Source organism: Panthera uncia, chromosome A2 (assembly GCF_023721935.1).
Source record: "Panthera uncia isolate 11264 chromosome A2, Puncia_PCG_1.0, whole genome shotgun sequence".
NCBI classification, from domain to species: Eukaryota; Metazoa; Chordata; class Mammalia; order Carnivora; family Felidae; genus Panthera; species Panthera uncia.
Window position 1 is genome coordinate 20,895,490 of NC_064816.1, and position 26,823 is coordinate 20,922,312.

Here is a 26,823-nt window from a genome sequence, read left to right on the forward strand (position 1 = left end):
GGGGGGCGCTCCGAGCGGCCCCGGCGGCCGGGCCGGCATCTGCGCGGCGTCCCTCCGCTAGAGGAGGGGACCAAGCCAATTCTCCTTTGCAGCAAAAAATTACATGTATATATTATTAAGATAATATATACATCTGATCTTATTTTTTAAAAAAAAGTTTATTTTGCTCCATTTTTGAAAAAGAGGGAGCGTGGGTGGCGAGCGGTTTTTACAAATTATTCTTATTTTCTGCTATCTGTCCCCGTCCCTCCCCACCCCCTGCTGAAGCCACAATAAGGGCAGGGACCGCGGCTCCAACCTATTGGTAACCCCTTTACCCGTCCCTCCCCCCCGCCCCGACGCCCAGCACCGTGCCCTGCACACAGTAGGCGCTCAATAAATGTTCGTGGATGATGATGATGATGATGATGAAAAACATGCACCATCAACGGCAGCAGCAAGCGGACCACGCGAACGGTGAGCAGCTAGAGCCTGGGCACCCGCTGCCAAATCTAATCCTTGTCATGGTCCTCCTCTTCCCACCCCCTCTTCCTTCCCACCCCCTCCCGTCTCTGATGCGCTGGGTGGGTTGAGGGGGCTGGAGAGGATGCTTCTAGCTCGGTGTCATCTACATGGAAAGGGGAGATGCGTGACAGCCACTCCGTTCTCCCCTTCAGGCCTTGAATGTCAGAGTCAATTCTGCATTTGTGGGGTGGGGGCGGCCGTGGAGTCCTCGGAGTACTGTGCCGCCGGAGGGGTGGCGAACCGAGGTGATTCGGGTTCAGTGTCCTCGGGCTCAACTTTCCTCCAACGCTCCCGAGCGATGGAAGGGGGGTGGCTGTTAGACCTCAGCCTGAGCCCCCTTTCCAGCCTTTTCTCGCCTTCCGTTCCTTCCCCGCCCCCTGGTCTCCAGTGGCATCCGGAAAATTCTAGGATTGCCCGGTTTCCCTCTTTGCGACGGTGGGTGAAGCACACCCCGCCCCTGGAGAAGGAGGCCGGGTCTCGGAATCTCGGCCAGGGGGTCGGGTGGAGCGTATTCCCGCTCCCAGCGTCTGTGTGCACACGTCGGTAACCTAGCAATGCCCGGGGAGTCGCTGCCGCTGTGGGGCTCCCCTCCCCAGCCCGTCCTGGGCACCACGTGCAGCCAGCCGCCACGCCAGCCCGGCTGGGTCCACGGAGGCTGGACCTGCTTCTGGCCAGCCCTCCTACCTCCTCCTTGGAGGCCAGGGCGCCCCCCACGACCTCAGTGGGCTCACAGCCTTCCCGAGTGAGCGCTTCCCATGGGAAGGCTCGGAACAACTCCTCCCCTGCTCGGGACTGTCTGCTGCACGCCCCCCTCCCCCGTGGTGCCCCCTTTCTCAGGCTGCTGGGTAGGCAGACCTGTGCTTCCTTTGACTCTGTCTTGTTCTTTGATTAGCAAGAATTGGTTTTGCAAACGCCCATCTCTCTACCTTGCCACCACTCTCACTTTGACTTCTGTGTCAGTAAAGAGGTTGTGACTCAAGGTAGGCACGTGCCTGGGAGACCTGCCTGGGTAGTGGTCTGACCCCAAATCTGAGGGGCCTTTGCACGTGGAGTCCTCTGGAGGGTCTGCGTGTCCTCGGCTGTCAGCCTGCACTGAGATGATTTCCTGCTTGGGCCTCCAGGGCCCCTGGCATAATCCAGTCTGTCTTTCCTAGGTGTAGGGGTGCAAGCTGCCTGCCTTGACTGTTTCTCTGGATGCTGGCTTGGCTGCTGCGGCTGCAATTTAAAATGCAAAAAAGGCCTAAAGATGTTTTCTGTTTTCGGAAGCCTGTGGAGGAAATGAGTCCCAAGCATCATGAATTTTCATTTGCAGGAAGTGTCAGTGCATAATCTAGATATTTGTTACGGGGCTTTTGGTATTGCCCTGGTGCCAGTGGAGGATTTTTTTTCCCCCTGTGCTGAAAAAAAAATGCATTTGTGGAAAGATTAGTTAGAGTAACACCCTGAAAATGATTAAGACTATTGAGTTATTGGGACTGCCCCCCCCCCCCTTTTCTTTTTGGTAATGGTGGTAGTTACTTTGGAGAAAAGCTGTTGTACGTATCTGTTAACTCATTAGAGATACATGGGTTTTAAAAGTCAGAGAGAGTGGAATAAGTGTGGGATGACTTCAGTCTGAAGCAAGGCACGAGCGGAGGCCTTGTGAAGACCTGGAGAGAGGCATTCGCCCCATTGCAGCAGTGGGTCCTGTGCCACCGATACTCTGCACAGAGCGCGTGGATTTCTCTTCCTGCTCCTGAAAAATAGGACATGAGGTTCAAAATGGAGACATGGGGACGATCCCCCTCCTCTCTTACTGATGAGAGACAACCTTTGCTTTTTTTCTCACACTAGGTTCTCACCGGTTTTTTTGTTTGTTTTTTAATTTTTCTTTTTCTCTTTCTTCCCAGAGGCAAACTATGCAAGAGGCACCAGACTCCCTCTTTCTGGTGAAGGACCAACTTCTCAGCCGAATAGCTCCAAGCAAACTGTCCTGTCTTGGCAAGCTGCAATCGATGCTGCTAGACAGGCCAAGGCTGCCCAAACTATGAGCACCTCTGCACCCCCACCTGTAGGATCTCTCTCCCAAAGAAAACGTCAGCAATACGCCAAGAGCAAAAAACAGGGTAACTCGTCCAACAGCCGACCTGCCCGTGCCCTTTTCTGTTTATCACTCAATAACCCCATCCGAAGAGCCTGCATTAGTATAGTGGAATGGAAGTATCCTTTTTTTGGGGGAAGTCTTTCTCATTTTCTCTTTTACCATCTGTTCTTCAAAAGGATTTGCGTTCTGAAATGGCACTTACAAAGTTGTAGCAGTCTGGAATGGGAGCAACAGAAAAGCTGTACGGAAAGGGTTTTGTCGTGTATACCTTCCTGTCTCCTCAGGGTGCGAGGGGCTGCTCTGAGGGTATATTTAGCTGTGTGTGTGCGTGTGTGTGTGAGTGTTCATTAAATACGAAATGGACCTTTGGTCACTTGACGCGAGATGTTTGGTTTAAACCCACCATTGTTTTTGGGGGCAGTGACATACACTGAACCTATTGCAGATAAGGTATGCAAATTTAAAATGAAAAGACTGCATGAGACTCTGCTGGAAAGAAATACATTTTGGACCTTGAGTGGCACCTTCTCATTCTGGTGTTTGGGATTTGTTTCTGCCACTCCGGCTAATGCTAAGGTTGCTTCTAGCTCTGACATCTGGTGGTTCTGACTGTTCAGGTAGCTACAAATATGAATGCTTGCTTCATAGGGAGGGAGCAGCATGCTCATCAATGCTATGACTTCCCGGAATTTCCTTTTGACAGGTTCCAAAAAAGCATGTGAAACGTGAGCACGAGGAAGCGTATGGAGGGAGAGGCTGGGGTGCGCCTCTTCTTCCTGAGCCCTTGTGAGTTAGAGAGCAGTCTGTCAGTGGGGGAATTTGCAGTTGCTGCCTTTATGAAACATTCTGTCTGGGTCCTTGGACTGGAGTTACATTTCTGGGTGTCTCCTTTGTATTTTTAAAACTGAACTCCAGATGCCCCAGGATGGTTGTTACGTCCCAGATCTTGGATAACCAGGGTCCTCGGCCTGCTCATCCCTTTCCCCAAATCTGGAGGCCAATCCCCAGTTCCTGCCACCCTTCAGAAAAGGTTGACTGAGGCCTTCTTTCTGAACAAATGGCTTTCTAATTAGTCAGATGATTCATTGGTCTGGGTAAAACAAAGCATTTCCTTTTCCCAGAAGTGTATTTGGGGCTGACAGGAGCCTCAGAGTAGCTCCTGACCATAGGAAAGAGTGTGAATGTGGGGCTTCGCCCACCACGCCCAGAGTGGACGGGCTAAAAAGGGAGGGTGTTGGCCAGCAGCTGGAAGGTGGCGCTGAAACCCCCTTATAATCTGAATACCTAGCTAGGCAGCGATTTGCATGCCTTCTGTCTTAGCTGGCTATTTTCTGTGCTTACGGCCGCAAGTTAAAATGAGGTAACTTTGTTTAGAAAGGTTTTGGAGAGGGCAGCCAAATGCAAGGGTAGGATTTGAGGGGTTTTCGTGTGTTTTTCCTTTTTAGAACAGATGTCTCTTCTCTAGAGGGAGTTACGGTGTCTCTCGCATAGCTGGGGTTGCGTGCATGTGTTTTCTCTTTAAGTTCTTTTCTGGTCTGAGAATGAACACCAGTGTCAGCTGGGAGGCAGCTAGGTGCATAGGGGGTGCCTCAGTGGCATCGCTAGAGTTGGAGGCATGTTTATACTCTGGCAGAAAGGTCTCCTCCTCCTGAGGTTGGCTTGACATGACTCTGAGTAAGCGGAGACCTGTCTGGGGTCATTAATTTCACGTGGAGTGAAGTAGGAGGCCTGACGCCATTTCTCTTCGTGCACAGTAATTTGTATATAGGGATTTATGTGTACGGAGTGAATTCCTGGATCATGCTGCTGATTCCCTTTCCCGCATTGCCAGACACATGTGTACAGGAACTAGGGGATGTGGCTGCCAATGCAGGGAGAAGCCTGCCTGCAAACGGGACAGCCTGGAGAATAGATCTTTAAACAACGTGTGATCTGTTTGTCTTTCCAAGTGACGGTTTCCTTCTAGTTCAGGGAGCAGGTTGTAGAAATCCTCCTAAAGCCAGTGAAGCCAGGCCCAGTCAGACAAGGTGTCTGACAGCTTCGTTTGTTTTTACACCCAGGCGAGGAAGGGTGTCCTGCATCTTAGGGGAACGAGGAGAGTTTGCCTTATCAGAAGGAATTTTTGGGAGCGGACCCATCTATTCTCTGTTGCTCTGTTCTGTGTGGCTTGTAAAAGTCTTGTGGCAGTGAGATAGTATCCACCAACACCTGCAAACTGAAACCTGACCACCATAAAGAAAAAGCATTACGTCTGGCCTTCCTGAACAGCATTGGTATCTCTCAGATTGCCTGGTCCGTCATTTAGGTGTTGGGAACTAAAATGGAAGGGTAGGGTATGGGGGACGGAAAAGCCATGGGTATGTTTCTATGTAGAATAACAGTGGGGCAGTTGGCTTTTAAAATTTCAGCAGGAACTGCGAAAAGGAAAAACCGAAAAGGAGATTCTGAAGTCTTTTGAAGGGGAACTGTCTCAAAGTTAGATTCCCTAGATAAGAGATTTTGTAATACTAGATGAGTTGAAAGAGTAAATATGAATGAAAGCTAATTGGCTTTAAAAATAAACCCATCAAAATTAGTAAGAGAATAATGTCGTTCATGCCCTTATTTCAGTGAGTGTTGAAGCTCTTCAGAGGGCTGAGTTCTCATGAGACTCAGGGTATCCCCAGAGAGGTAAGGTGCCTTTGTTTTCCCGGCAGTTTTGGATGTCCCAGAAGGATATCGGGATGCACGGAGAAGGGCCTGTTCATATCCTCAAAGCTTGAATATTTCAAGGTGTTTAGTTAAACCAGTGGCTTTGCCTTTTGTGGGTGAGGTTATGGGAGAAGCACTGTTATAAAATCAAGCCCCCCGCCCCCCGCCCAGGTTGCAGATTATGTTGGTGTTCAGAAACCTTGTATTTGGAAAGGCTGAAAACCAAAAGAAGATAAATAGTCATTTTGGCAGGAGTCGAATCTTGCACTGCCAGTTTTGACAATGTCTCTTAATAACACCAGAATGTTTAAGCAAGTGTCTGTTGAAAGCTGATTTCAAAGTGATTCTTCCAGACAGACCCCCGAGATTTAGAATTGTTCAGTTGTACTTTGCAAGTGTCTGGTGCTGATTTCTTATGGCTTTTTATTTAATTTGTTTATAAATTGAATGCAGTAACAGCTCATTATAAACTGAGCTCCAGTCCAGCTGTAATCTGAAACAGTGATAGGCATTGATTAGTAAAGGAAGCAGAGGGGGAGCTGGAGCCTGGCTTGCCGGTTACAGTGTCTGAGGTATTGGAACATGCCATGAGACAGTCACAGGTAGAATGCAGAAAGTCCTGGTGACTTGGCCTGCCCCAGTCCAGACAGGAGATCGACCCAGCCAAGAATAGCCCCCGAGAAAATGGCTTTAACACATGGAGGCAAGGATTTGTGGGAGAGATTTGTCTCATGAGGACTACTCTTTGTGTCTACAACAGCCAGGAATTTAGTGTTCTAAGGCCTTTGTCACTTTTAAAACTCTAAGAAGCAGAAACGTGGTTCAGAGGCTGCCCTAATTGGATGTGTGTTTAGGTTTCAATATAAAATGCACGGCAAAGAATGAACGCAATGTGATCCTTGCAGAAGAAGGAAAGGACACGGAAAAGTCATTCGATAGCGAGATTTGCCAGAGGACCATGGATGATTACATCTACTGGGGACCAAGCAGGTCTCGACAGTTCGTCGAGAAGGGATTTGTGTGTATAATTTTCATTTCAAAAGTGATTCAAGAGTGGTATGATCGGGAATGTGATGAGAGAGATGGTTTACGTTTGCATAAGACATATATACCTTAACAAAATTTTTCAGACCATTTGACATATTTATATTATTGGCTATTTTTGCCAATTGTGTGGCCTTAGCTATTTACATCCCATTCCCTGAAGATGATTCTAATTCAACAAATCATAACTTGGTAAGTGTCCTTAGAGTTCCTGCTTGTCCTGATGTGTGGTTATCATTTGCCTCTGTACTTAAACTGGCAGCTAGCTTTCTGGGTGGCTGAAGTTTACAGCTATGCATGGGATGTTTCCTGGAGCTTTCCAACAGGGGGTTTGTTTGTTTGCTTTTCTCTCTGACCTGTATTCTCAAATTTATACTGAATGAAAGTGTATAAAGTCCTGAATCTTGTATAAAGAGATGTGGAACTTTTTCACGGAAGGTTCCGGTTTGTAGCAGATTTTAAAATAACTTTTCTTTCCACATAGACTTTTGCTGTCTACCATTATTTTCATGATAATAAGAGCTGCTTTTTTTTTTTTTAATCAAGTGTTATTGGGGAGTGATGGGCATTTTGTTTGGTCAGTTTTTCTGGTAAGTAGAGAATTACCGTGGACTTTGCCCGTGAACTATTCATTTTTAGAGCAGCAGTGTACAAGAAAACGAATACAGCTATGTGGGACCTAATTTGGAGAATACAGTGTAGTATTCTACTAGGAGCGGCCTATGAAATGCCCCAAGATAAGATGATTCTTTGGTTAAATAAATCGGGATACTTTCACATAACTTTATTGCCCTCTTAAAGATTTATAGCGCACATTAGCTCAGTAAGAGCTCCGGGAAGGTCTGTAGTTAAAAAACCAGTTTCATTTTGTTTAACTCAGCGAGTCCCTAAAAGTAATTGGTCATGGATTCTTCAAACAGTTTTTTGGCAGAACATATCACCAAACCAGTGTTTCATGGAACTTCCTTTGGGAAAGGTTGGTATAGTTAAAAAAACAAAAACAGAAAGAAAGAAAGAAGAAAGAAAAAAAGCCCTAAAGAGCACCAGAGTTGGGACTAGGAGCGTGATTGTCCCACGGAGCTGGCAGCTTGCTGTGTTCTGGGGCACTTCCCCAAATCCTCTCTGCGTGGCCATTCAGCCACTTGTCTAGGGGGTTGGGTGAGAAGATCCCTGGGATCGTGTTTACCTCTGATATTCCGTAATCTTTTCTCAATGATTCAGAAGGCCCATCAGGATTTTTTCTCCAGCTGTAGCATCCTCCTTGGCAGAGGCTGCCCAGAGAGGCAGGTGGGGCAGGGGCCAGCGCTGGGTCACAGGGAGCTCCCTCTATTGTTTTGCTTTCTCCTCTCTTAAGATTCATTTTGTTCTGATTTTTCTCACGTTGAAGCTGTATCTTAGTAGGGCTGGCTGTTTGTAACTGAGTGTTGTAAAGGCAAAACTAGTGTGGGGAGGGCTCTGCTGGGTTCTGAAGATCCTGAAATTATGCTCTTGTGATTTTTAGCCTCAATGGTTTATATACAGGATTTCACGTCACACGTAAGATGTTGTGGCGTATGTCCCATAATAAACGTGATGTCTGTTCACGGTCAGGCTTTTATGGTCTGATTTCTAGAGAATGCAATAAACTTGTGGACACTGCTCCCGAAGATACAACTCAACAGGACTGGATGCATGTATACACCCTTACCATCACTGTGTATTTATACTATGGTGATTTGAGTGCTTTGGGATATTTTAAACAGCTTCTGATTTGGTTGTAGGCATGTGACATTAGATGATCATTTGAAAGGAAAAGAAGTGGCAAAAAGCCCCCATCAATGGGGATGGATCATCATAGTCTAGGCCACAGATGGTGTCAGCCTTGTTACCAAATTTAACAACGTGGATGGTGACCCAGTTTGTTGCTTTTTGTAGCTCAAGAGAACATGATTAAACAAACTTAGAAAATAAATACCTTTCAGAAAGGCAGATTAATTCAGATCAATGGAATAATTAATGTAGCTGCGTGTGTAAGCCAATTAATATTCTGATTTTTCCCAGGGAAATTCAGGGCACTGATATCTGCTGTAAGACCAGTTGGATTTCTCAGCTAACGAGTAAGGGAATAAACTATAAGAAATGGGTAAATCTGTTTTCTTCTCCCTTGCAGTCCCTCCCTAGCGGATCCTTTCTCGACAGTTCTTAAGCAGTGGTATTTTTAGGGGCGGGGGGAGAGGCGGGGTATTAGTTTGGCAGACCTTTCTAAAAACCAACATGTATTCCTTTGACCTCTTACTGCTCTGAAACTCATAGCATTCGAGTTTCTGTCTTGTTTCACTTGGATGGTCACATGGCCAGATGAGTTTATTCTCTGCTTGACTCTTTAAATATTTCCTTTCTCACTGTGGGAAGGGAAGATCTTTGTGGATTTCCCCCTGACTCTTTGCAAGGTCCCATGCCATGTCGGTGCTCCTGCTAGGGAGCTGTTTTTTTTGTTTTTTTTTTTTTTTTTTTTTTTTTTTTTAATATTTTTGACCCAATTTGTACCAAAGTGATTGCTCTATTTTTGGGATCGGTTTAGAGGCAGCTGAACGAAGCTTATTTTTCATCTGTAGTAAATACCTTTCAGTTAACATGAATGGCAAAGCAAAGGGCAGAGACCGATACGGGTTGCAGAACTGCACGTGTCAGGGTGCTGGTGAATTGCTTTGCTTCGTAGCTCTGTGGGGAATGTGTATGTTGAACTCTTAGAGCCAGCTTGGTACAAGCTGTTTCTGCCTGTTACAGGTCATTTGTAGTGACGTGATTACTTCTGTTGGGTAGGAAAGGTGGCCATCCTCACTGGTCTGATAGGTATTTTGTCTGGGTTGCATGCAACTTAGCCAGCTTTGGAGATCTAGAAACTACCTTGGGGGCAGCAAGTTTTCCCAGGGTTAGATTTTTTTTTTTTTAAATATAAACAATCTCAAGTTTCTATGCAGCTTTCATTTGTGGACTTGCAGGGACTGGTGGAGGCTGGAGCCATGGAAACGGTACAACTGAGTTCCCACAGTGAGACCCTTCTTGGCTCAGTGGGTAGCGCGAACTCCTCGCTTCCACTTATTGAAAGTGTATATCATTTGTTTAATTTCTTCTTAGCCCGGGTGGGGGGGCGGAGGGGAGAGCTCTGCTTCATGGGGTGTCAGAGCGAGGCTGCTCAGAGTATTGTACTGCAGTGTGTTGAAGGATGCTCTATCTAGTTTCCCAAACTTCAGTTTTTCATATGCAAACTGATGCAGTTGAAGTTTTCTGCCTGTGCAGCGGGGTCCCCAGCCCCAGGTGGTGCCCAGCTCTCTGTAGTGCTGAGCTGCCCCAAATTAGAGCTGTCCCAAATGGGGGTGCTTGTCTGCCAATTAGGACCTTCCCTCATGTCTGCTAATGATGCCACCCACGGAGGGCAGGGCCTCTGGCCCAGGCCTCTCTATCCCTTTATCAGGCACAGTGGCGGATAAAGGGTGTTCAATAAGTTGCTTGTTCTACTCAACAGGCAGTTTTACCAAGGCTTTGCCCCTTTCCCGCCCCCTTTCTCATCTTGTTGTTGAGTTGAGGCCCCTTTGTTTTTCTTTAGCCAGTTGATATTTTGCATATACAGAACCCCTCGTGTCTTCCTCTCCTCCCCATCCACACCCGGGTTGCTGCGGCCAGGTCCTCCTGGGCCGTCTGAGCTTTTTGAGTTCCTCTTTGTAGCTGAACCCTCCCTCCCCCCGCATTTGTCCACCTACAGTTCCTAAACACTCCTCTTGTGAGCTTGCCTGCCTCCTGGGCTTTTCTCCATCTGCAGTGCCTCTTCTCCCTTGGCCCCTCCTCCTCCTCCTTCTTCTTCTGCTGCTTCTGCTTCTTCTGCTTCTGCTTCTCCTGCTTCTCCTGCTTCTCCTGCTTCTCCTCCTTCTCCTTCTTCCTTCTCCTCCTTCTTCTTCCTTCTTTTTTTAAAATTTTTGAGAGAGAGAGGGAGAGCACAAGTAGGGGAGGGACAGAGAGAGAGGGAGACACAGAATCGGAAGCAGGCTCCAGGCTCTGAGCTGTCAGCACAGAGCCCGACACAGGGCTTGAACTCACGAACCGGGAGATCATGACCTGAGCCGAAGTCAGATGCTTAACCAACTGAACCACCCAGGCGCCACCCCCCCCAAGTTTTTTTAATGTTTATTTATTTTTGAGAGAGAGTACAAGTGGGGGAGGGTCAGAGAGAGAGGGAGACACAGAATCTGAAGCAGGCTCCAGGCTCTGAGCTGTCAGCACAGAGCCTGATGCTGGGCTCGAACCTGTGAATTGTGAGATCATGACCCGAACCAAAGATGCTTAACCAACTGAGCCACCTAGGTGCCCCCCCTCCACCCCTGCCAGCCCCTTCTTCACATGTCACCGCCCTTGTAGCTTTTCAGGAATAATCTCAAACTACTCACTTCCACGAAGGATTTTCTGACCCTGATCCAAAGTAACACTTTTTTTTTCATTAACAATTTTTTTAATGTTTGTTTATTTATTTATTTATTTATTTTTTTTTTGAGAGAAAGACAGACTGTGAGTGGGAGAGGGGTAAAGAGAGAGGGGGACACAGAACCTAAAACAGACGCCAGGCTCTGAGCTGTCAGCACAGAGCCTGAGGTGGGGCTTGAACTCATGAGTGGTGAGATCATGACCTGTGCTGAAGTCAGAGGCTTAACCTGCTGAGCCACCCTGGTGTCCCCAAAGTAACACTCTTATTTGAACCTGTCTGGTGGAAACTCGCATATAAAATACCCTATATTTTAGCTCTTTATATTCTCATCTTTATGTTATCAAGCATTTTCAGAATATAATTCATAAAGAGTATAGCTCAGTGGTCAAGGATTTGACTGAAGAACACAACTCATAGTGAATCATTCTGGAATCCCCCACAGTGCCTGGCCCTCTGGTACAAAGTAGCTGTTGAGTAAACACGTGTTGTTGATGTGATTGCCAGGAGAAGCACCAAACCCATTCTTTCCTCTGAGCTTTATTCAGGATTTCCTGTGTGGCAGGTCCCTCTGTGGACTCCTTGGAGGAGGTCCTTGGCTGGGAGTGGATGGGAAGTTATAAGCTCGTATTCTTAAAAAGGTTAAAGTCTTGTGACTCTGCTTCTCGAGCACCTCTGGCTGATGGAGCCCTGGGAGCTGGGTTTCAGAGCTGAGCTGTCTAGAATGTTTTGTGCTCAGAGTAGTGGAGTGGTGGGTCTCTGAGCAGCAGTGCTGACTGTGGGCTCTTGGCAGTGGGACCATTGTGAGATGCCTTACAATGGCCAGGAATGTCGTGGGATGATGTCCTTTGATTGTGTTCTCTCTTCCGTGGCTGAGATCCCAATGCACGGTGTTTCCTGGGCTGAAAAAGTGAGCACATTGGGTCTGTGTGGTCATATAGTTTAGCATCTCACTGTTTTTGCACATAGTGAGAACTTCCAAAACACAGTTTCATAACTTGGTTCCTTGGGGTTAGCCTGTAAGGTGGGTTTTAGTTCGGAATGTTATCCACACCAGGTCTTTGCTCCGCAAAGAGTTCTGTTTGAACTGTGCGCTCTTATTTCTGCACAGCTAGATTCTGTCTGTTCTGAGACAGCTCCTGTGCTGCCTTCTCAGCTCAGCCTCCTCTGAGCCTCATTCGCTCCTGCCTCCCACCCCACCTGCCAGAGTGTAAGTACTTGCTTTCTCTTTGCCCTCCCATAAGCACAGTACATCCTCCTCTTTACAGACATTAGGTCCTTTTTATAACAATCCCTCCTCGCTTTATAACTGTTATGGGGAGTGGTTTCTGTGTTGTGGTTCTGCACATGCGTTGTGGGGTCTGATGGCCTGGTTCTTTGGCTGATTAGCTGAGTTACTTTGGATGAAATCAGCATATGAGTTCCTAGAGACGGAGGCTGGAGTCTGATCGGTCTCTATGGTGTTGCAAACGTAACTCCGTGCCCGGCGCACAGTAGGCGCATCAGGAAATGTATGTGGAATGAGCCAATAAAAACACGAATGGCCATACAAGGGCTTCATGGTAAGTCCTTACGGATCAGTCGTTAATTTTCAACAATTGGCTAATGATTAATGTTTGCCCGAGAGGCTGACTTTCGTTGTCCAGTGTTAATGAGAATCCCAGGAAACACCTGTCAGAGTTTGCCTTTAATTTCAGGATGGTGTCTTTCTTGGCAAATTTAACTCTTTACATCTGAGGCAGGAGAGAAGGAAGACAGACAGACCCTTGTTGATACGTTTTGAATCGTAAGCTGGCTTCTGTGTTCAGTGTTGTATGTGTGCCCAGTGTGTGCACTGTGTGCACGCGGGTGGAGCGTGAGCATCACAGTTCATAGAAAGACGGGTGGAGGGAAAGCAGCAAAATGACCAGAGGAGATAGACTTGTGTGGTAACACTGTATCCAACACTGGTTTCCTAGTCATAAAATGTGAACTGGTTTATGTGCTACACAAATCATCATATGTCTTTTCTAGTCTTACCTTGTGACAAAGAACACGTTATGTGGCTCCATCTTTTACTGAACGGACTTTGGTTGGGTATTGACAGGTTTTCAGAGACCAAGTCCAGCTCTTAAAGAGTTCAAGTTTGCTACTAGTCAAGTTTCTTAAGAAGGATTCCAAAGGGTCCTCAGTCCTTTGACTGGTTTGTTACAAAAGCAAATCTCATTGTTTTATAGTCCCACCTTAAGCACCGGAATTTCCTTGCTCAGACCCTTTAAAAATGAGCTTGGCTTAGAGTGAAGATATTTGGATATATTGATGTGTTAGCCAGCACTTGTTGGATTACGGGTTGCAGAGACACAACTCAAATTGGCTTAGTTGGAAAAAAAAAGTGTGTGTGTGTGTGTGTGTGTGTGTGTGTGTGTGTGTGTGTATGTCATTTATGAACTTAGCTAACTAAAAAATCCAAGGGGTAGAAGTCCTATCAGAGGCAGCTGGAAAAAGGGGCTTAAAAGAGGGTATTGGGGCACCTGGGTTGGTTGGTTCAGCATCTGACTCTCAACTTCAGCTCAGGTCATGATCTCACGGTCATAAGATTGAACCCTGTATTGGGCTCCATGCTGAGCGTGGAGCCTGCTTGGGATTCTCTCTCTCCCTCTCTTTCTGCACCTCCCCTGCTCATGCTCTCTTCTTCTCTCTCTCTCTCTCCCTTTCTCTAAATAAATACATATAAAAAAGAGGCTGTCAGGATGCCAGCCTGCACCCCGGCCCTCGGGTGTCTGTGGCACGGTCTGGCTGGCCTGCAGTGGGTCTGTCTCACACACCATCTCAAGTGTGCATCCCTCTTAGCCCGTCTGGGGGAGGGTCTGTGGGGAGATGCATTCTTTCCTTAACCTCAGCTCAAGTTCAGTATTTTAAAAATGATTGTGTGAGAAACAAGAGACCCCTGTGGCAGATTTGTGGATAGTTTCTTTTTTTAACCTTCCCCATCAGTATTTAATTTTTAACTGTCTGCAAAATGTGAGAAGTTCTGAAATCAGAGGGGACAATTTGCCCAGCAATAGAGATACTTATGTCTCATTAGATATTGGTGGTGGTGGTGGGGCTCTAGAACAGACCCCCAACAGCTCCTCCCCTAACAAAGTTCCTAAAGAAATTATAGATGTTCTGAAATTCTAGTGGTTGAGCTATAGGGAAGGACATCAGGGGGCATTACTGTTGCTCAGATGATGTGCCAAGGGAAGGACTGGCGGTGGGTGTCCTTGTCCTGGGGGTGGGAGATTGGCAGGTCACCCAGGAATAGACGGTAGCATCCCTGCTTCTTCCTCCTACTGTGCTCAGACGCCTGGGGCTCTCTGCCAGCAACAGCACAGGCTATGTCTCCCAAGTCCTGTTCTGCCCATATGATCAGAGTAGGGAAAGAGGCAGAAGGTGTCTTCTCTTTTTAATTCAAGTGGGATTGGAGTTCTTGCTGCTACGGTTGTTGTGGACAGTAAAACGGTGTGGCTGGGGAGCACAGCCAGCCGTGGCTGGTGGGGCGGGGGACACAGTGAGCAAAGCTGAAGATGGGGCTGAAGGGGGAATTGCCTGAGGTGACTAGTCCTATGTGTGTGTGTGTGGTGGGGCGGCGGGCAGAGATGTGGGTGGGTGGAAGGATGGATGGGTGGTTTTGACACACACCTTGAAGGATGAAGCCTTCTGGTGATTTTTGCTAAGCAGGGCCCCAGACATTGCCCAGTGCAGAGGAAAATGACTTTCTTCTCCTGAGCCTCCAAGCAATTCTTTCTGCCAATTTTTTATCCTGCTCCCTATTGGCTGAGTGGTAATTCTAGAAATCAGAGGACATCTGTTGAAATTATTGAAAGAGTGACCTTGAGGGGCAGGCTGGAGGGAAATGGGAGGCTGACCTGAGGGAGGGAAGGCAGGTTGCAGGCTGCTCAGGGGGAACGTGGCTGGCAGGTGGACCCAGCCTGGGAAGGAGGGACATGGCAGCCTGGGGCCTCCAAGCCGGTGAGGTGAGAGGCTCCCACCTTTCCCTGCCTCCTTTTTCTGTGTCCATGGGGAAGTCTAGCACAACATGCTCACAGATAATTCTGTAGAGCTGGAACGACTCTTATTTATAAGACAGGGAGTTGAGGCACCATTATTCAAAGGATATTTTATTGAGACTTGCTATGTGGGGCAGACCAGGCTTTTCTGTCCTTGACTTATAGCCCAAGATGCTCTGGCTTGCTGTGCCCAGGAAAACCCACAACCTGGGGTCAGAGAACAACCCTCTTTGTTTTCCACATTTTGTGTTCCCACAACAGATCATCATTCAACATTTGCACGAATGCATTCTTCTGGACGCTGGAAACAATATAAAGTGACAGTCTCTTTTTACCTGTCCAGCTCGTTCTAATCAGTCATCAGTTTGGTGTGGCCCTTTCAGAATTGTTTTTCACTGTGTACGTATATGTGTATAACCTGTGCATTTTGCACAGCAGGTGTCTGTATAGTTTGGGTATTTTATTTTTTATTTTTTTAACATTCTTTTTTTTAAAGTTTATTTATTTTGAGAGAGACAGAGACAGCGCAAGTGGGGGAGGGGCAGAGAGAAATAGAGAGAGGGAGAGACAGAATCCCAAGCAGCCTCCGCACTGTCAGCATGGAGCCTGACGTGGGGCTCAAACTTGTGTACTGTGACATCATGACCTGAGTTGAAACCAAGAGTCAGACGCTCAACCGACTGAGCCACCCAGGCACCCCCATACATACTCATGTATTTTAAAGTTTACACAAGTGGGAACAGAATGCATGCATTATATAGCTTCTTTTTTTCTGCTTAACATATCATACAGATCTTTCCATATCTGTACATGGAGAGCTAACAACTTGCATTGGGGTAAAATATGCCTTGTACGAATGTGCCGTGGTTTACTTGTTCTCTTTCTGCTGAGCATTTAGGCTAGTTTCTAAAGTTTTGCTATTTCACACAGTACTGCACTGAATATCCTTGAACGTGCTTCTTTGTGCATACAAGGAAACATCTCTGGGACAAGTACTTAGAAATCAACTCTCTGGGTGGGAGGATAGTGCATTTTTAATTTCTGCACTTACTGGCACATCACTGTCCACTAAGCCTGTATCCATTCAGACTCCTACCCCCCCATCTCCTGGAAATGATCTGCTGTCACTCACCTCTGATGACTGACCTCGTTTGTTTTCATCTCAGGCTATGGGAAGAGAAATTTTGGGAATAGGGTTCAGCCTTCCTCCTGGATGTTTGGCAGGCATCCAGAGCCTCTGGTTAGAGCAGAAAGTCCACAGACCCTGAGCACTAGATTCCTAATCTCTTTTGAACCACAGATCCAGATGAAAGGCCCCAATGCTTATCATTTTTCTCCCCACTTTGAGTAGTACTTTGCCATACGCTTGATTATTGTAGTTGTTTCTGGTGAAATATTCATTCTAGGTAGCTAATAGGTAAATAAGTTTCTTAGTTTTGGAGTATTTGCTACAGTTTCAAGGTGAACACTGCCTTTACAGTTCCTTTCATTTGGGGAGGAAAAATATCTAACCTGGTATGTTTCTAATGTCCCATGTTCTTTGGTTATTAATTATTTTATTTTCGTGCATAGGACAATCTCACTGTTATTATGGTATTTATGATAGGGTTTATGCCCCCCTACTTCTAAAAGCTCTGAGATAGCTTAGGAAACAGGAGTGGGTGAAGGAAGGGGCAATGTGGAATGAAAACATGGGTTGCTAACACCCGGGCACCGATTTGGCCTTCAGGATTTCCAGCAGTGATGGCCAAAGGAGGCACATCCTAACTTACAATGCTTTTATCCTCTCAACAATGGGAAGCGGCTGCATTCATTCAGAGATGCACTTTTTAGGAGCCGAATCCAAGGGGGAATCTGCAGCGTGGGTCCTTGTACAAAGTGCATTGTCAGGCGTGGTGAGCCGTATCGTCGCTGTGCTTTTGTTAGAGTCAGAAACGCCCTGCGAGCAGATGGTCTCTGGCTTCGTAGTTTCCAAAGGGTTCGCGCGCAACCTTGAACTGTGGCATAATGAAGGAACTTCTGTGTTCTGTGAGAGCTTCGCTTTTTGATTATATAAATCATGATAGAAGTAAAGATGGGAAGATGAAAAAGAGTAGTTTAACACAGCTATCATTAAATCATGCATAAAGTACTTTTTTGAGCGTTTATTATGTGTAACATGGAGTCCATTAAACACATTCGCTTACTGTCCTAACTTGTGTAAGTCAGAATATAAAAGGACGCTGTGAATTTATGCAGAGAACCCCTCCAAAACTCTCATTCTTGAAGAGATGTGGTTTTATTATTTTACTCTAATGTGGACTAAGGCAGTGACCAATAGATTTTTTAGAAAGACATCCTTGAATGTCCTTCTGTAAATAGATAACAATGGAGTATAATGACTTTATATTTAAATGACTCCTTTTGAATTGTACAAAAACAGCCAGTAATTACCCCCTTTAGAACTTTGTCTCACGATATTGCAAAAATGAACTTCTCTTTGGGCTTTCACAAATTCTGAATTATTGAACTATAAATTAATGTTGAATCAATCTTTTCAGAGGCTTTATCAGGAGGGAAAGAAATGAGAACATCTACAGTTCTGAATTCAAATTCGAATTCAAGAAGTAGTGACACCCAGCAAGAATTTGGTAAAAGAGGGGTGGTGAAGAGGTCTTTCTCTAGAACGACACGTGGAGTGGAACTAGTGTGGTCAGGGACGAGAAGGCGCTGGCCAGCTGCGGAAGCTCACCTCGTCATGGAAATCATGTGGCGCAGCGGGAGGTGAGATGGCCGATTCTCATTTACCCGGAGTGGTGCTGGATGTGAACCACAGACCGGCTGAGCCTGGGATCAGAAAGGGCCCTGGAGCCCTTCGGATGGATGTGTTCCTTTTCATACTCAGCAGTTGACTTGCCCAGGGTCCCATAGTAAGGAAGGAACCAACTGAGGACCCAAGCAAGTCTCCTGTCCCCCGGTCTGTTTCTTCCCACGCCCTCCCACAGCTGTGAATCCGGGTTGAAGCCAGGCACTTCCCCTCTGACAGGGCAGTGTCTGAGAATACCAGGGGCAGTCGGGACAGCTGGGACATCAGATGACCAAAGAATGTCTGTTCACAGTATGCTGGGCATTCAGTTGACTTTTAATTCTCTCCTCAATTTTTTTCTTTATCTTACCAAAGAGAGTTTTGATCACTCCTCCTTGCCCTGCTTTACTTTAGAAATTATTCTCTTACTTTCTTCACGCATCCCAACATGCGGCAATCATTTGACCATAGACAGCCCCATTATCTTATGGAGTCAGGGCGCTGGCAGGGGGAGGGCAGCAGAGCATCGGCAGAGCTGGAGGATAGATGCAGTGGTCTCTCCTCTGTTACCTTGATCGGGTGCGGGTAGCATACACTGCCTTTTTTTTTAAAATTTTTTTTAATGTTTATTTATTTTTGAGAGAGCATGAGTCAGGGAGGGGCAGAGAGAGAGGGAGACACAGAATCTGAAGCAGGCTCCAGGCTCTGAGCTGACAGCAGAGAGCCTGACGTGGGGCTCAAACCCACGAACCTCGAGATCATGACCTGAGCTCAAGTCGGACACTTAACCAACTGAGCCACCTAGGCACCCCGCATACACTGCCTTTTGATAGTAACTGGAGGCACGGAGATAATTGTCTTTCTTACTGGCTCATGGTTGACATCTGAGCTAGGTGGACTTTATATCTATAATTGCCCTAATTCTCATTTAATCCTTGCCATAAACTCCCAAGGAATTCTCATTTTATGTGAGGAGAAAAGGCTGAGTGGGTCAATTGTTTATACCAGGCCATAAGGCCTAGGAATGGGCAGGGCCAGGATTTGCACCAGGCTTTCTGACCCCAGGCTCCTCCACTGGGCTGTGAGGGGAAGCTGAGGCTCATGACTGATGTCCTCTTAATGCTGAGCAGGGGAGGGTGAGGCCAAGGGGAGAAGCAGCATCAGAATATCCAGGTGGGTCCTCGGGGAAGTTTTCACATTCATGGTGTTGGTTGGGGTTTGGAGCCTAGGTGTGGGGGCTGGCATAGAAGCTGTTTTCATGCCTCCTCATTCCTACCACCCGGAGACATTTCCAGGTGGGGGTTGTGGCTGGAGAGGATCTGGATGGAGGTTTTTACCAACCCTACAGCCCTCTGCCAACCTTCTGAATTATCCAGTTAAAGAGGGAGTGAGTAGAGAGGTTGAAATTGGGTATTAAATAGATTTTATTGCATTTTAATTCTTGAAAAGTTGTTTCCTACAAATGGAAAGTGCAGGAACTTTTGCGGTGTGGGTAGGAGGTTTGTGCTGAGCCCTGGCCGGTTGTAGGATGAAACAGTTAGGGTTATGGGTCCTGGAGTCAAACTGGGTTCAGTCCCCAGCTTTGCTGTGCACTGTCTGTGATCAGCAAGCTGCTTTTTCTTGCCAAGTCTGTTCCTTTTTTGGAAAAGAGGAAATACAGCAGTTAAGGGGGTTAGCCCAGTCCCTGGCTCCTGGAAAACACGGAGTCATTGGGGGTTGTCACTACTATTGTGAGCCATGGCAACGTGTCCTTAAGCTTCAGCACAGTGGTGTGAGGTAGGGGTGGCTGTCCTCAGCCTTAGAGACCAGGGAAGAAACTGGGGCCTAGGAAGACCGGCCCACTAACTCCCAACCTGATGAGGGAGTGGCAGAATGGGATTGGGCGAGCCACACCAGAGATGCTTCCTGACGATGTACTGTGTTGGGGGTTTGCTCTCCAAAGCCATTCTATGGAAGATGTATTCACCAGACTGACCCAGTCTAAGAAGGTAGTGGGCCTGCCAGGTGTTGGGGTGGCCCTGGTGAGGAAGTGCCTGAAAGTTATCCTCTCCATTGTAGGAGGAAGAGCTAGGCCAGGACCGTAGCCTGCCTTTGCTCAGACAACAATAGAGGGTTTCTCTTTTCCTGGGAACACCAAGGAAAGAAAGGATTTAATGGTCAGGATCTGATTCTGCCACAGCTGGGAAGGCTGAAGGCTGCCTCTACACAGTGAGTCATCTTGAGGCAGGGTAGAAGAATCCAGAGCTCAACACCCTCCCACGAGGCTTGGGGGTGTCTGCACAGACTACTTTCTCAGCTAACTAGGAATCCGCTTACCAGCTGTGTCTTGTTCCTGCTCGGCCCAGGTGGGAGACCCCTGACCATCTCTTGATTAAATGATACTTAGAGGGGGAAAGGAAACAAAAGCTCCAAGGAGCAAAACGGGTGTGGAGAGTTCTGGCCTGACTGCCGTGGCTCCCACAGGAAAACGGGGTGATGTCTGGAGCTGGAGTATCAACCACCACTAGCGCCCCGGGGGAGCGCCCATCAGGGCGTCTAATTTCATTCTCCGGCTGCCTTGTGTGTATTGCTCATTGGGGCAGGGAGGGCGGGAGATCCGGCCCTGGAAGTGGCAGAGGTGGGACGCAGACATCTCCAGCCTTTTCCCAAGCCGTGTTCTTGGACCTCAGGAGTTCCTGCTCCTCCCTCCAGTGGGAGACTGAGGCCTACAGGTGGGCCGGAACTTGCCAGAACTAAGGCTTCCTAGAACCCAGGCTGTCCCTGGCTTTTTGCCATGTGGTTCCTGGCCTCAGTTTCCTCACCTGTGAGATGGGAGTGGTGAGGCGACACATGCATCACGTTGTTGAGAGGATGAAAAGTGGTTTTTGTAAGGGAACCATCTGAAACTCGGGAGCCGCACCATTAACTTCCTTCTACCTCAGGCCTCACTTATTCAGGTGTTTGGGGCACGTCCTTGTCTGACTGCTCCCCTTCCTGTCTTCAGCCTGTGTTCTGTCTTTAGGAGAGCAGAGACTGGAGGAAACAGAGCTGGATTTGGGCCCCGGGTTTGCTGCTCACTAGCTTTGTGACTGAACACATTCTCTTCCCTTCCTTGGCCTTGGTTTCCTCATCTGTAGGATGAGCATGGAGTCTTTGTGAGGAGTCAAGAAAATAACATGTGGGTGAGCTGCACTTTATCAAAAGACGCTGTTTACTTTGTCAGGAATGCTCTCGAGGATCGTCTCTTCCTTCCCAGGGAATTTTGGGGGTCAGCAATGTCTGAGCGTTGGGGGGACCTTCAAATTCCCCTGCTGGAGTGCTGTGGGGTGTTTTAAATCGCAGTTACAAGCTGGGCCTGCTAAGTCCCTGTGTTCTCTTGTGAGTATTGCATTTCTCGGCCCTAGCTTTTTTCCCCCATGCGGCCCAGGGCAGGGGGGCGGGAGGAGGGGCATGCTCTTGCCTGTTCTTCAGGAAGGGTCTGGTCACTGCTTCTAGCTCCGGGCTTGCTGGCAGTGGAGGGAGAGAGGCGTGGGGGCCTGGTCGTGGCAGCGGAGCTCGTGGCTGCTGCTGAGCTTGCCCACGTGCTGAGGTCAGCGTTTTCAGCAGCAGGGAGCTCTGCGTTCGGTCTCCAGCAATCAGAAGCTGGGAGAGCAAGTGTGGCTTGTGGGTTCTGGGGTTGGTATTCATGGCCACACTGACGTTTCAGATGAGACCGTGGGGCCTGTGCCTTGAACCTTGCCCCCTTTGATTTCTGGCACCCAGCTCAGCATTTTACACCTGTTTTGTCTGTCTTCACAACCAGTCAGGCGGCAGCGATCGGCACTTCCGTGGTGCACGTGAGGCAAATGAAGCTCAGATTAACTGAACGACTCTCTGATGAGGTAATGAGCTCCCGAGATTATCAACAGGTTGTGTGGCCGCTCTGCACTGTTTCAGGACTGTGCCCTGCCGGGTGTACGAGGCATGTCACGGAAAGGACGCTGGACTTGGAGGCAAGTGACGTGGCCTTGAATTTATGCTCTGTACCCTCACTTCTGTGCGACCCTGCTTTCCTCCCTAGTCGTGAAGTAGGGACCAGTGGGATGTGTGTGCGAGTGTTTTATCGTCTAGAAAGCAGTGTGCACATATCAGGCATTATCCTTCTTGTCTGCTGAGTGACTCCAAGGACAGGATCCGGCTTCACCTTTCCTCGGATGCCGTTAGAAAGTGGTGCCAGGCTGAGTCCCAGTGATGCCAGTGCCACACGTGGGCCCCACACAGGAGAAAAGTCACCCCCTCCAGCACAGCCACAGTGAGGGTGCTGGGGTGCTGGAGAGAGGCTGACGTGCAGGCAGAGACAAAACCAATCATACCCAAGCTTGAGGCAACCCACCCCCACCCCTCACGATTTTCAGAAACCAGCTGTCATTTGAAGTCCTGACTATTCCTCGAGTTCCTTGAGAGCTGTGGAATTCACCGTGCTTGGGCAATGCAAACTACAAGTGATTTTGCCTATTAAAGGATAGGCTTGTGACCCAGCCAGCCCTGTAGGCAAGCAAATGCTATTTCTTGGTTCTAAGTGTGAACAGAGCATAGTTAGTATCACCTCCTCACTCCGTTCCTAGATCTGTCTTCCTTTTGTCTGTGATGAAAAGCAGAAATGCTGAGTATAGTCCCAGCCTGCAGCTGGGTGGTTATCGAGGCTAGAGGTTCTGCTGCGTGGGCCCTGATTCATTCCGGTGCATTTTGCAGGTGGGGGCGCTAAAGCTGCGGCACTGAGATCAGCTGGTGTGTTCCTTGTAGAAGTTCAAGACTACCCCCTGGGCTGGAAGCAACCCGGTCCTCTGAGCCACAAACTTGCTTGCGTTTGATCTTGTGCTGTTCTCTTACTTCTAGCAAGAGTGTGAACTTCTTGTGGGCAGGGACCCAGCCTTCCCTTTGTCTTAAATACTTCACCTCCTGGCATGGGCGGTTTGGTAAATGATGGAGTATTTAATGAAGCAAAACTGTGTCTACATCAGGCACCCTGAGGTTGCTTTAATTGCTTTGACTATTTTCTTAACATAAGCCTGATGGTGTCTCCTTCCAAGCTGGGAGCAGAATGAGGGAACATGCACGTGTGTCCGATTGACCCCCCTTTGGTCTACTGCTTAATGAAAATAGCAGAACTTAAGCATCCAAAACGCAGTGTCCCCTTCAAAGTGGTTATTCTCGGGGCTGCACCCTCTTCCCAGTGATGCTGGGATGCTTGTCTCCAGAACTACTTTCAGAGTCAGTTTCTACTTTTCATTTTGCTTTGCTTCTGGCTAAAATTGGGGTGATCAAGGTTGATCACTGACCTTATTCATGGCCTTTTCTTAAAGGTTGTTTGTAGGAAAATCACATCTACCCTCAAAGAACCACATTTTCTTATCTTCAAGGATCTTGAGAGGAATGTCATGGGCTTCAAAGACGGTCTGACAATGGCATTCTGGGAATGTTCTGAGGAATGGCAATGTTACCAAAATTAGGTGTCCAGCTTCCCAAGCTTACTACTCTGAAGGGGGTGGCACTTATTTACATGATTCTGGTGAGCTTATTAAACAGAACGCCCTCAACGCTTCCCAGTCCCACTTCTTAAGTCTGCAGTCTCTCCATCTCCTGGGCTTTCTTTGCATGCCAAGAATTCTTCCACCTAGGCTGTGCTCTTTAGCCCCTGGCCCCAGGAAAATGGTCAAGTGAGATGTTTCACCACCCCCCCCCCCACAATAGCCTGGATCTGAAAGCCCTCCTCCTGTCCCTGGCAAGGCACATTTTCACGTTCCTCCAGAGTCCAGAGACTCTGTCGTGGGGTTGTGGGGAGTGATGATACATGCTTGACCCTTGCCAGGGCTTCAGGGTCCTTGGGAACAGATGTCATCGTACCGTTCACAGCTGTCATTTGGATGCTTTAGACAGGCAGACAGAATTCTGTCCCCAGGAGGGCTCCTTGGGCTTGACTAAGAAGAATACGTAAGTTTCTGCCTTTCTTTCTTCTTGCCTTTAAAAAAATGTACTTTTGATGCCAGTTAAGTTAAACCTTTTAATCTTAGCAACAGCAAAGAACTCCACCTTTGCCGCATGTGAAGCTGTGGGAGACAACAAAGCCGGCTTTAAAAATAGTCTCCTTGTTTGTAAGTGGAGCATCTTTGACTTAAGTCAGTGTTCTGTAGCTGGGTTCCCATGATCACCACTGGTCACTGGCCTGTGGCCCTGGCACCTGAGGGCAATAAATAATAGAACTGGTCTCCAATTCTGGGATGATGGCATGTACATTCTTTATAATTCACATACCATACAATTCACCATTTTAAATTCTGCAATTCAGGGGATTTTACTGTGTCCACGTGGTGCAACCACCATCAAAATGAATTTTAGAACATTCATCAGCCCATAAAGGAACCCCCTATTCATTAGCTGTCACTTTCTATTTTCCTCCAACTCTCACTTCCCTAGACAACCACTAATCTACTCTCTGTATGGATTTTCCTAGTCCAGACATTTTATGTAAATTACATAATACGATCTATGAAAACTTAGCATGTTTTCAGGGTTCGTCCATACTCTAGTACGTATCAGTACTTCATTCATTTTTATGGCTGAATAATATTCCGCTGTAGGGATCAGTTACATTTCATTTATCCCTTCATCACTGGTGGACATTTGGGTTGTTTACATTTTTGGGCTATTATGAAGAATGCTGCTGTGAACATTTGCGTACAGGTGTTTGTGTGAACTTCTGCTTTTAATTCTCTCGGGTATATTCCTAGGAGTGGAATGTTCTGGGTCATACAGTAACTTTAATATCATTTTGAGGGACTGTCAAACTTTTCCAAAGCAGCTGTACCATTTTATACTCCCACCAGCAGTACATGAGGGTTCCTGTTTCTCCTTGCTAATACTTGTTATCATCTGTCTTTTGGGTTTTAGCCTTTCTAGTGGATGTGAAGTAGTAGATCCTTGTGGATTTGCATTTCCCTAGTGACTAATGATATTAAGCACCTTTTCATGTGCTTATTAATCATTTGTATACATTCTTCGGATAAATGTCTGTTTAGACCCTTTGCCCATTAAAAAAATAGGCAATCTTGTTATTGTAGAGAATGCTTATTTTTTAAAATTACATTTGATCTGGAATCTATAACCATTCACTTAATGGTAAAATATCAAAATTCAGATAACCGAAGTCATGCCATTAGGCAAAAACTGGCAAATCTTAGAAGCCTTTAGACAGATCTTCTCTCCCACTTAGGAGAAAGAGCTCATCCTAACAATCTCTGATCTGTGTTCTGTTTTGAATGAAACACATATCTAGGACATACTTTGGTAGGTAGAAACAAAACTTAAAATTCCAGGGTCTTAGGATTTACATGGTATTTGTCCAATTAGAATCTCTTTTAATTACACATATTCCCAGTTAACCTACATTTATAAAAAGCCACAAAAAATCAGAGAACATAAATTCTGAACGTAAGACTTGAGAAGGAAGTAAGAATTTTTATTATTTTTTAATTCTGAAGACTTACCCTGTAACTCCGTGGTGAAGATGAACATCTTTCAAAGACTATGACTTTGAAATCGTACTGGACATTTCCTTCATTTACTAGCAGTATGATCTTGAGCCTCAGACTCCTTATCTATAAAATCTACTTTGTAATAAAGATAAGTCTTTTAAATAAAGTTTCTGGCACCTAGTAGTTGCTCATTTAATGGTAACTATTAACATGCATGCTTTTTGTTCATGAATTACACTTTTATGCATATATAGGTAGGTTATTAATTTTTTTAGGTTCTTCTATATTTTATCATATTATTTAGAAATAGCATGCACTATTATTCTTGAGTTGTATGAGAGTTCTTTGGATATTCTGGATACCGGTCCCTTATCAGATATAGGATTTGCAAGCATTCATTTCCTTTCTGTGGGTTGTGTCTTTGTTTACTTGATGGTGTCATTTGAGCACAAAAGTTCTTAATTTTGATGAAGTGGCATGCACATTCTTAGAATCTTTGAACTGAGAGCATCTTTGAGGTTGCCTGTTCCAGCCCCTTTGTCCTAGTGATGGGAGGCTGTGTGGCTCTGAGAGAAGGGGTCTTCCTCAAGGTCACAGGCCAAGTTTCATCTCCTGATTTTCACCTCTGTGCATCCTCTATTTCTACCCCTACTGTTTCTGAAAGTAGGAAGTTTAGGTCAAGTGTGTTAGATGTGTGAGGCAAGAGAGTGGGTAGTTCTTCTCGCCCTTGAAGCACATGGACTCCAAACTTTGCTTATAGCTTGGACTGACCCTAAGGTGCATTTGTGTGCCCCCTCCCACAGCTTTATTGAAATATAATTGACACAGTTCATTTATTTTTGTCCTGTCAGAAATTTGGTCCTGTCTCTCAGACAGTGCGCAGCATGAGAGAATTGCTTAGAGCAGTGGCATCTTGAACATGTCGGTCATGTGTGGCAATAAGAATGTACATTCATTAAAATAAAAATTAAAATTAAGTTCTTCAGTCATGCAAGCTGCATTTTCCGTTATTCAGAATCCACATACGGCTACCATATTAGATAACGTACACAGGGAGAATTTCTATCATTGCAGCAGGTACTGTAGGGCAGCACTGGTCTGGAGACACCTGTATCCCCTGCCCACTGGCATTCTGTCCAGGCCCCCGACCCAGCTTGGCATCCTGGACTTGCAGCCTTGATCTGTCTTCTGTGTGTTCCTCGTCCACCTGCCACTCAGACTTCCTATTTCTGTGGTTGCTTCTGGGCTTCTTGGTGAGCCCCCTGTTCAGATCAGATGGTTGTGGGCCCTGCTGGCAGAGACCCTTCTTTTCTGTAGTTTCTGGACTTGGTTGCCAGGAAAGAGACTGGGGCCTTCCCTCACCTCAGCGAGTAGATGTGACTTGCAGAAACAGAGCTGAAAGGTGCTTAAAGGAGTATGTGCCTCCTTGGAAAGGCTAACTCCTTAAAAAAATTTTTTTAATGTTTACTTTTGAGAGAGAGAGAGAGAGAGAGAAGGAGGGAGGGGCAGAGAGAGAGAGAGAGACAGAATCCAAGGTAGGCTCCAGGCTCTGAGCTGTCAGCACAGAGGAAAGGCTAACTCCTAAGAATGAATGAATGAATGAATTGATCTACTCTTGAGCAAGGGGAAGAGGATGAAGAACTTTTGGCTGCATTGGTTGGTGGCCTTTCAGATGCATATGTCTCTGGAGAGGTAGTTGATCTCAAGAATTTTCAAGATTGCAAGGTGATGTGGAGGTGGGAGGC

General features: G+C 46.8%; 1 protein-coding gene across 2 annotated transcripts in view; it reads left to right on the forward strand.

The window, feature by feature from the left end:
• LOC125929475 (voltage-dependent L-type calcium channel subunit alpha-1D-like) overlaps positions 1–26,823 on the forward strand; it is a 272,934-nt gene that overhangs the window by 113,013 nt on the left and 133,098 nt on the right. The window contains exons 1-3 of one of the 2 annotated variants that reach the window (XM_049640711.1): positions 7–456; positions 2,394–2,703; positions 6,409–6,514. In XM_049640711.1, the coding sequence (XP_049496668.1) occupies positions 390–456; positions 2,394–2,703; positions 6,409–6,514 (483 nt within the window). In that variant the 5' untranslated portion in view covers positions 7–389. Of the gene's footprint in view, positions 1–6; positions 457–2,393; positions 2,704–6,408; positions 6,515–26,823 lie in introns of those variants that run through there. The other variant, XM_049640712.1, reaches the window with a different exon arrangement.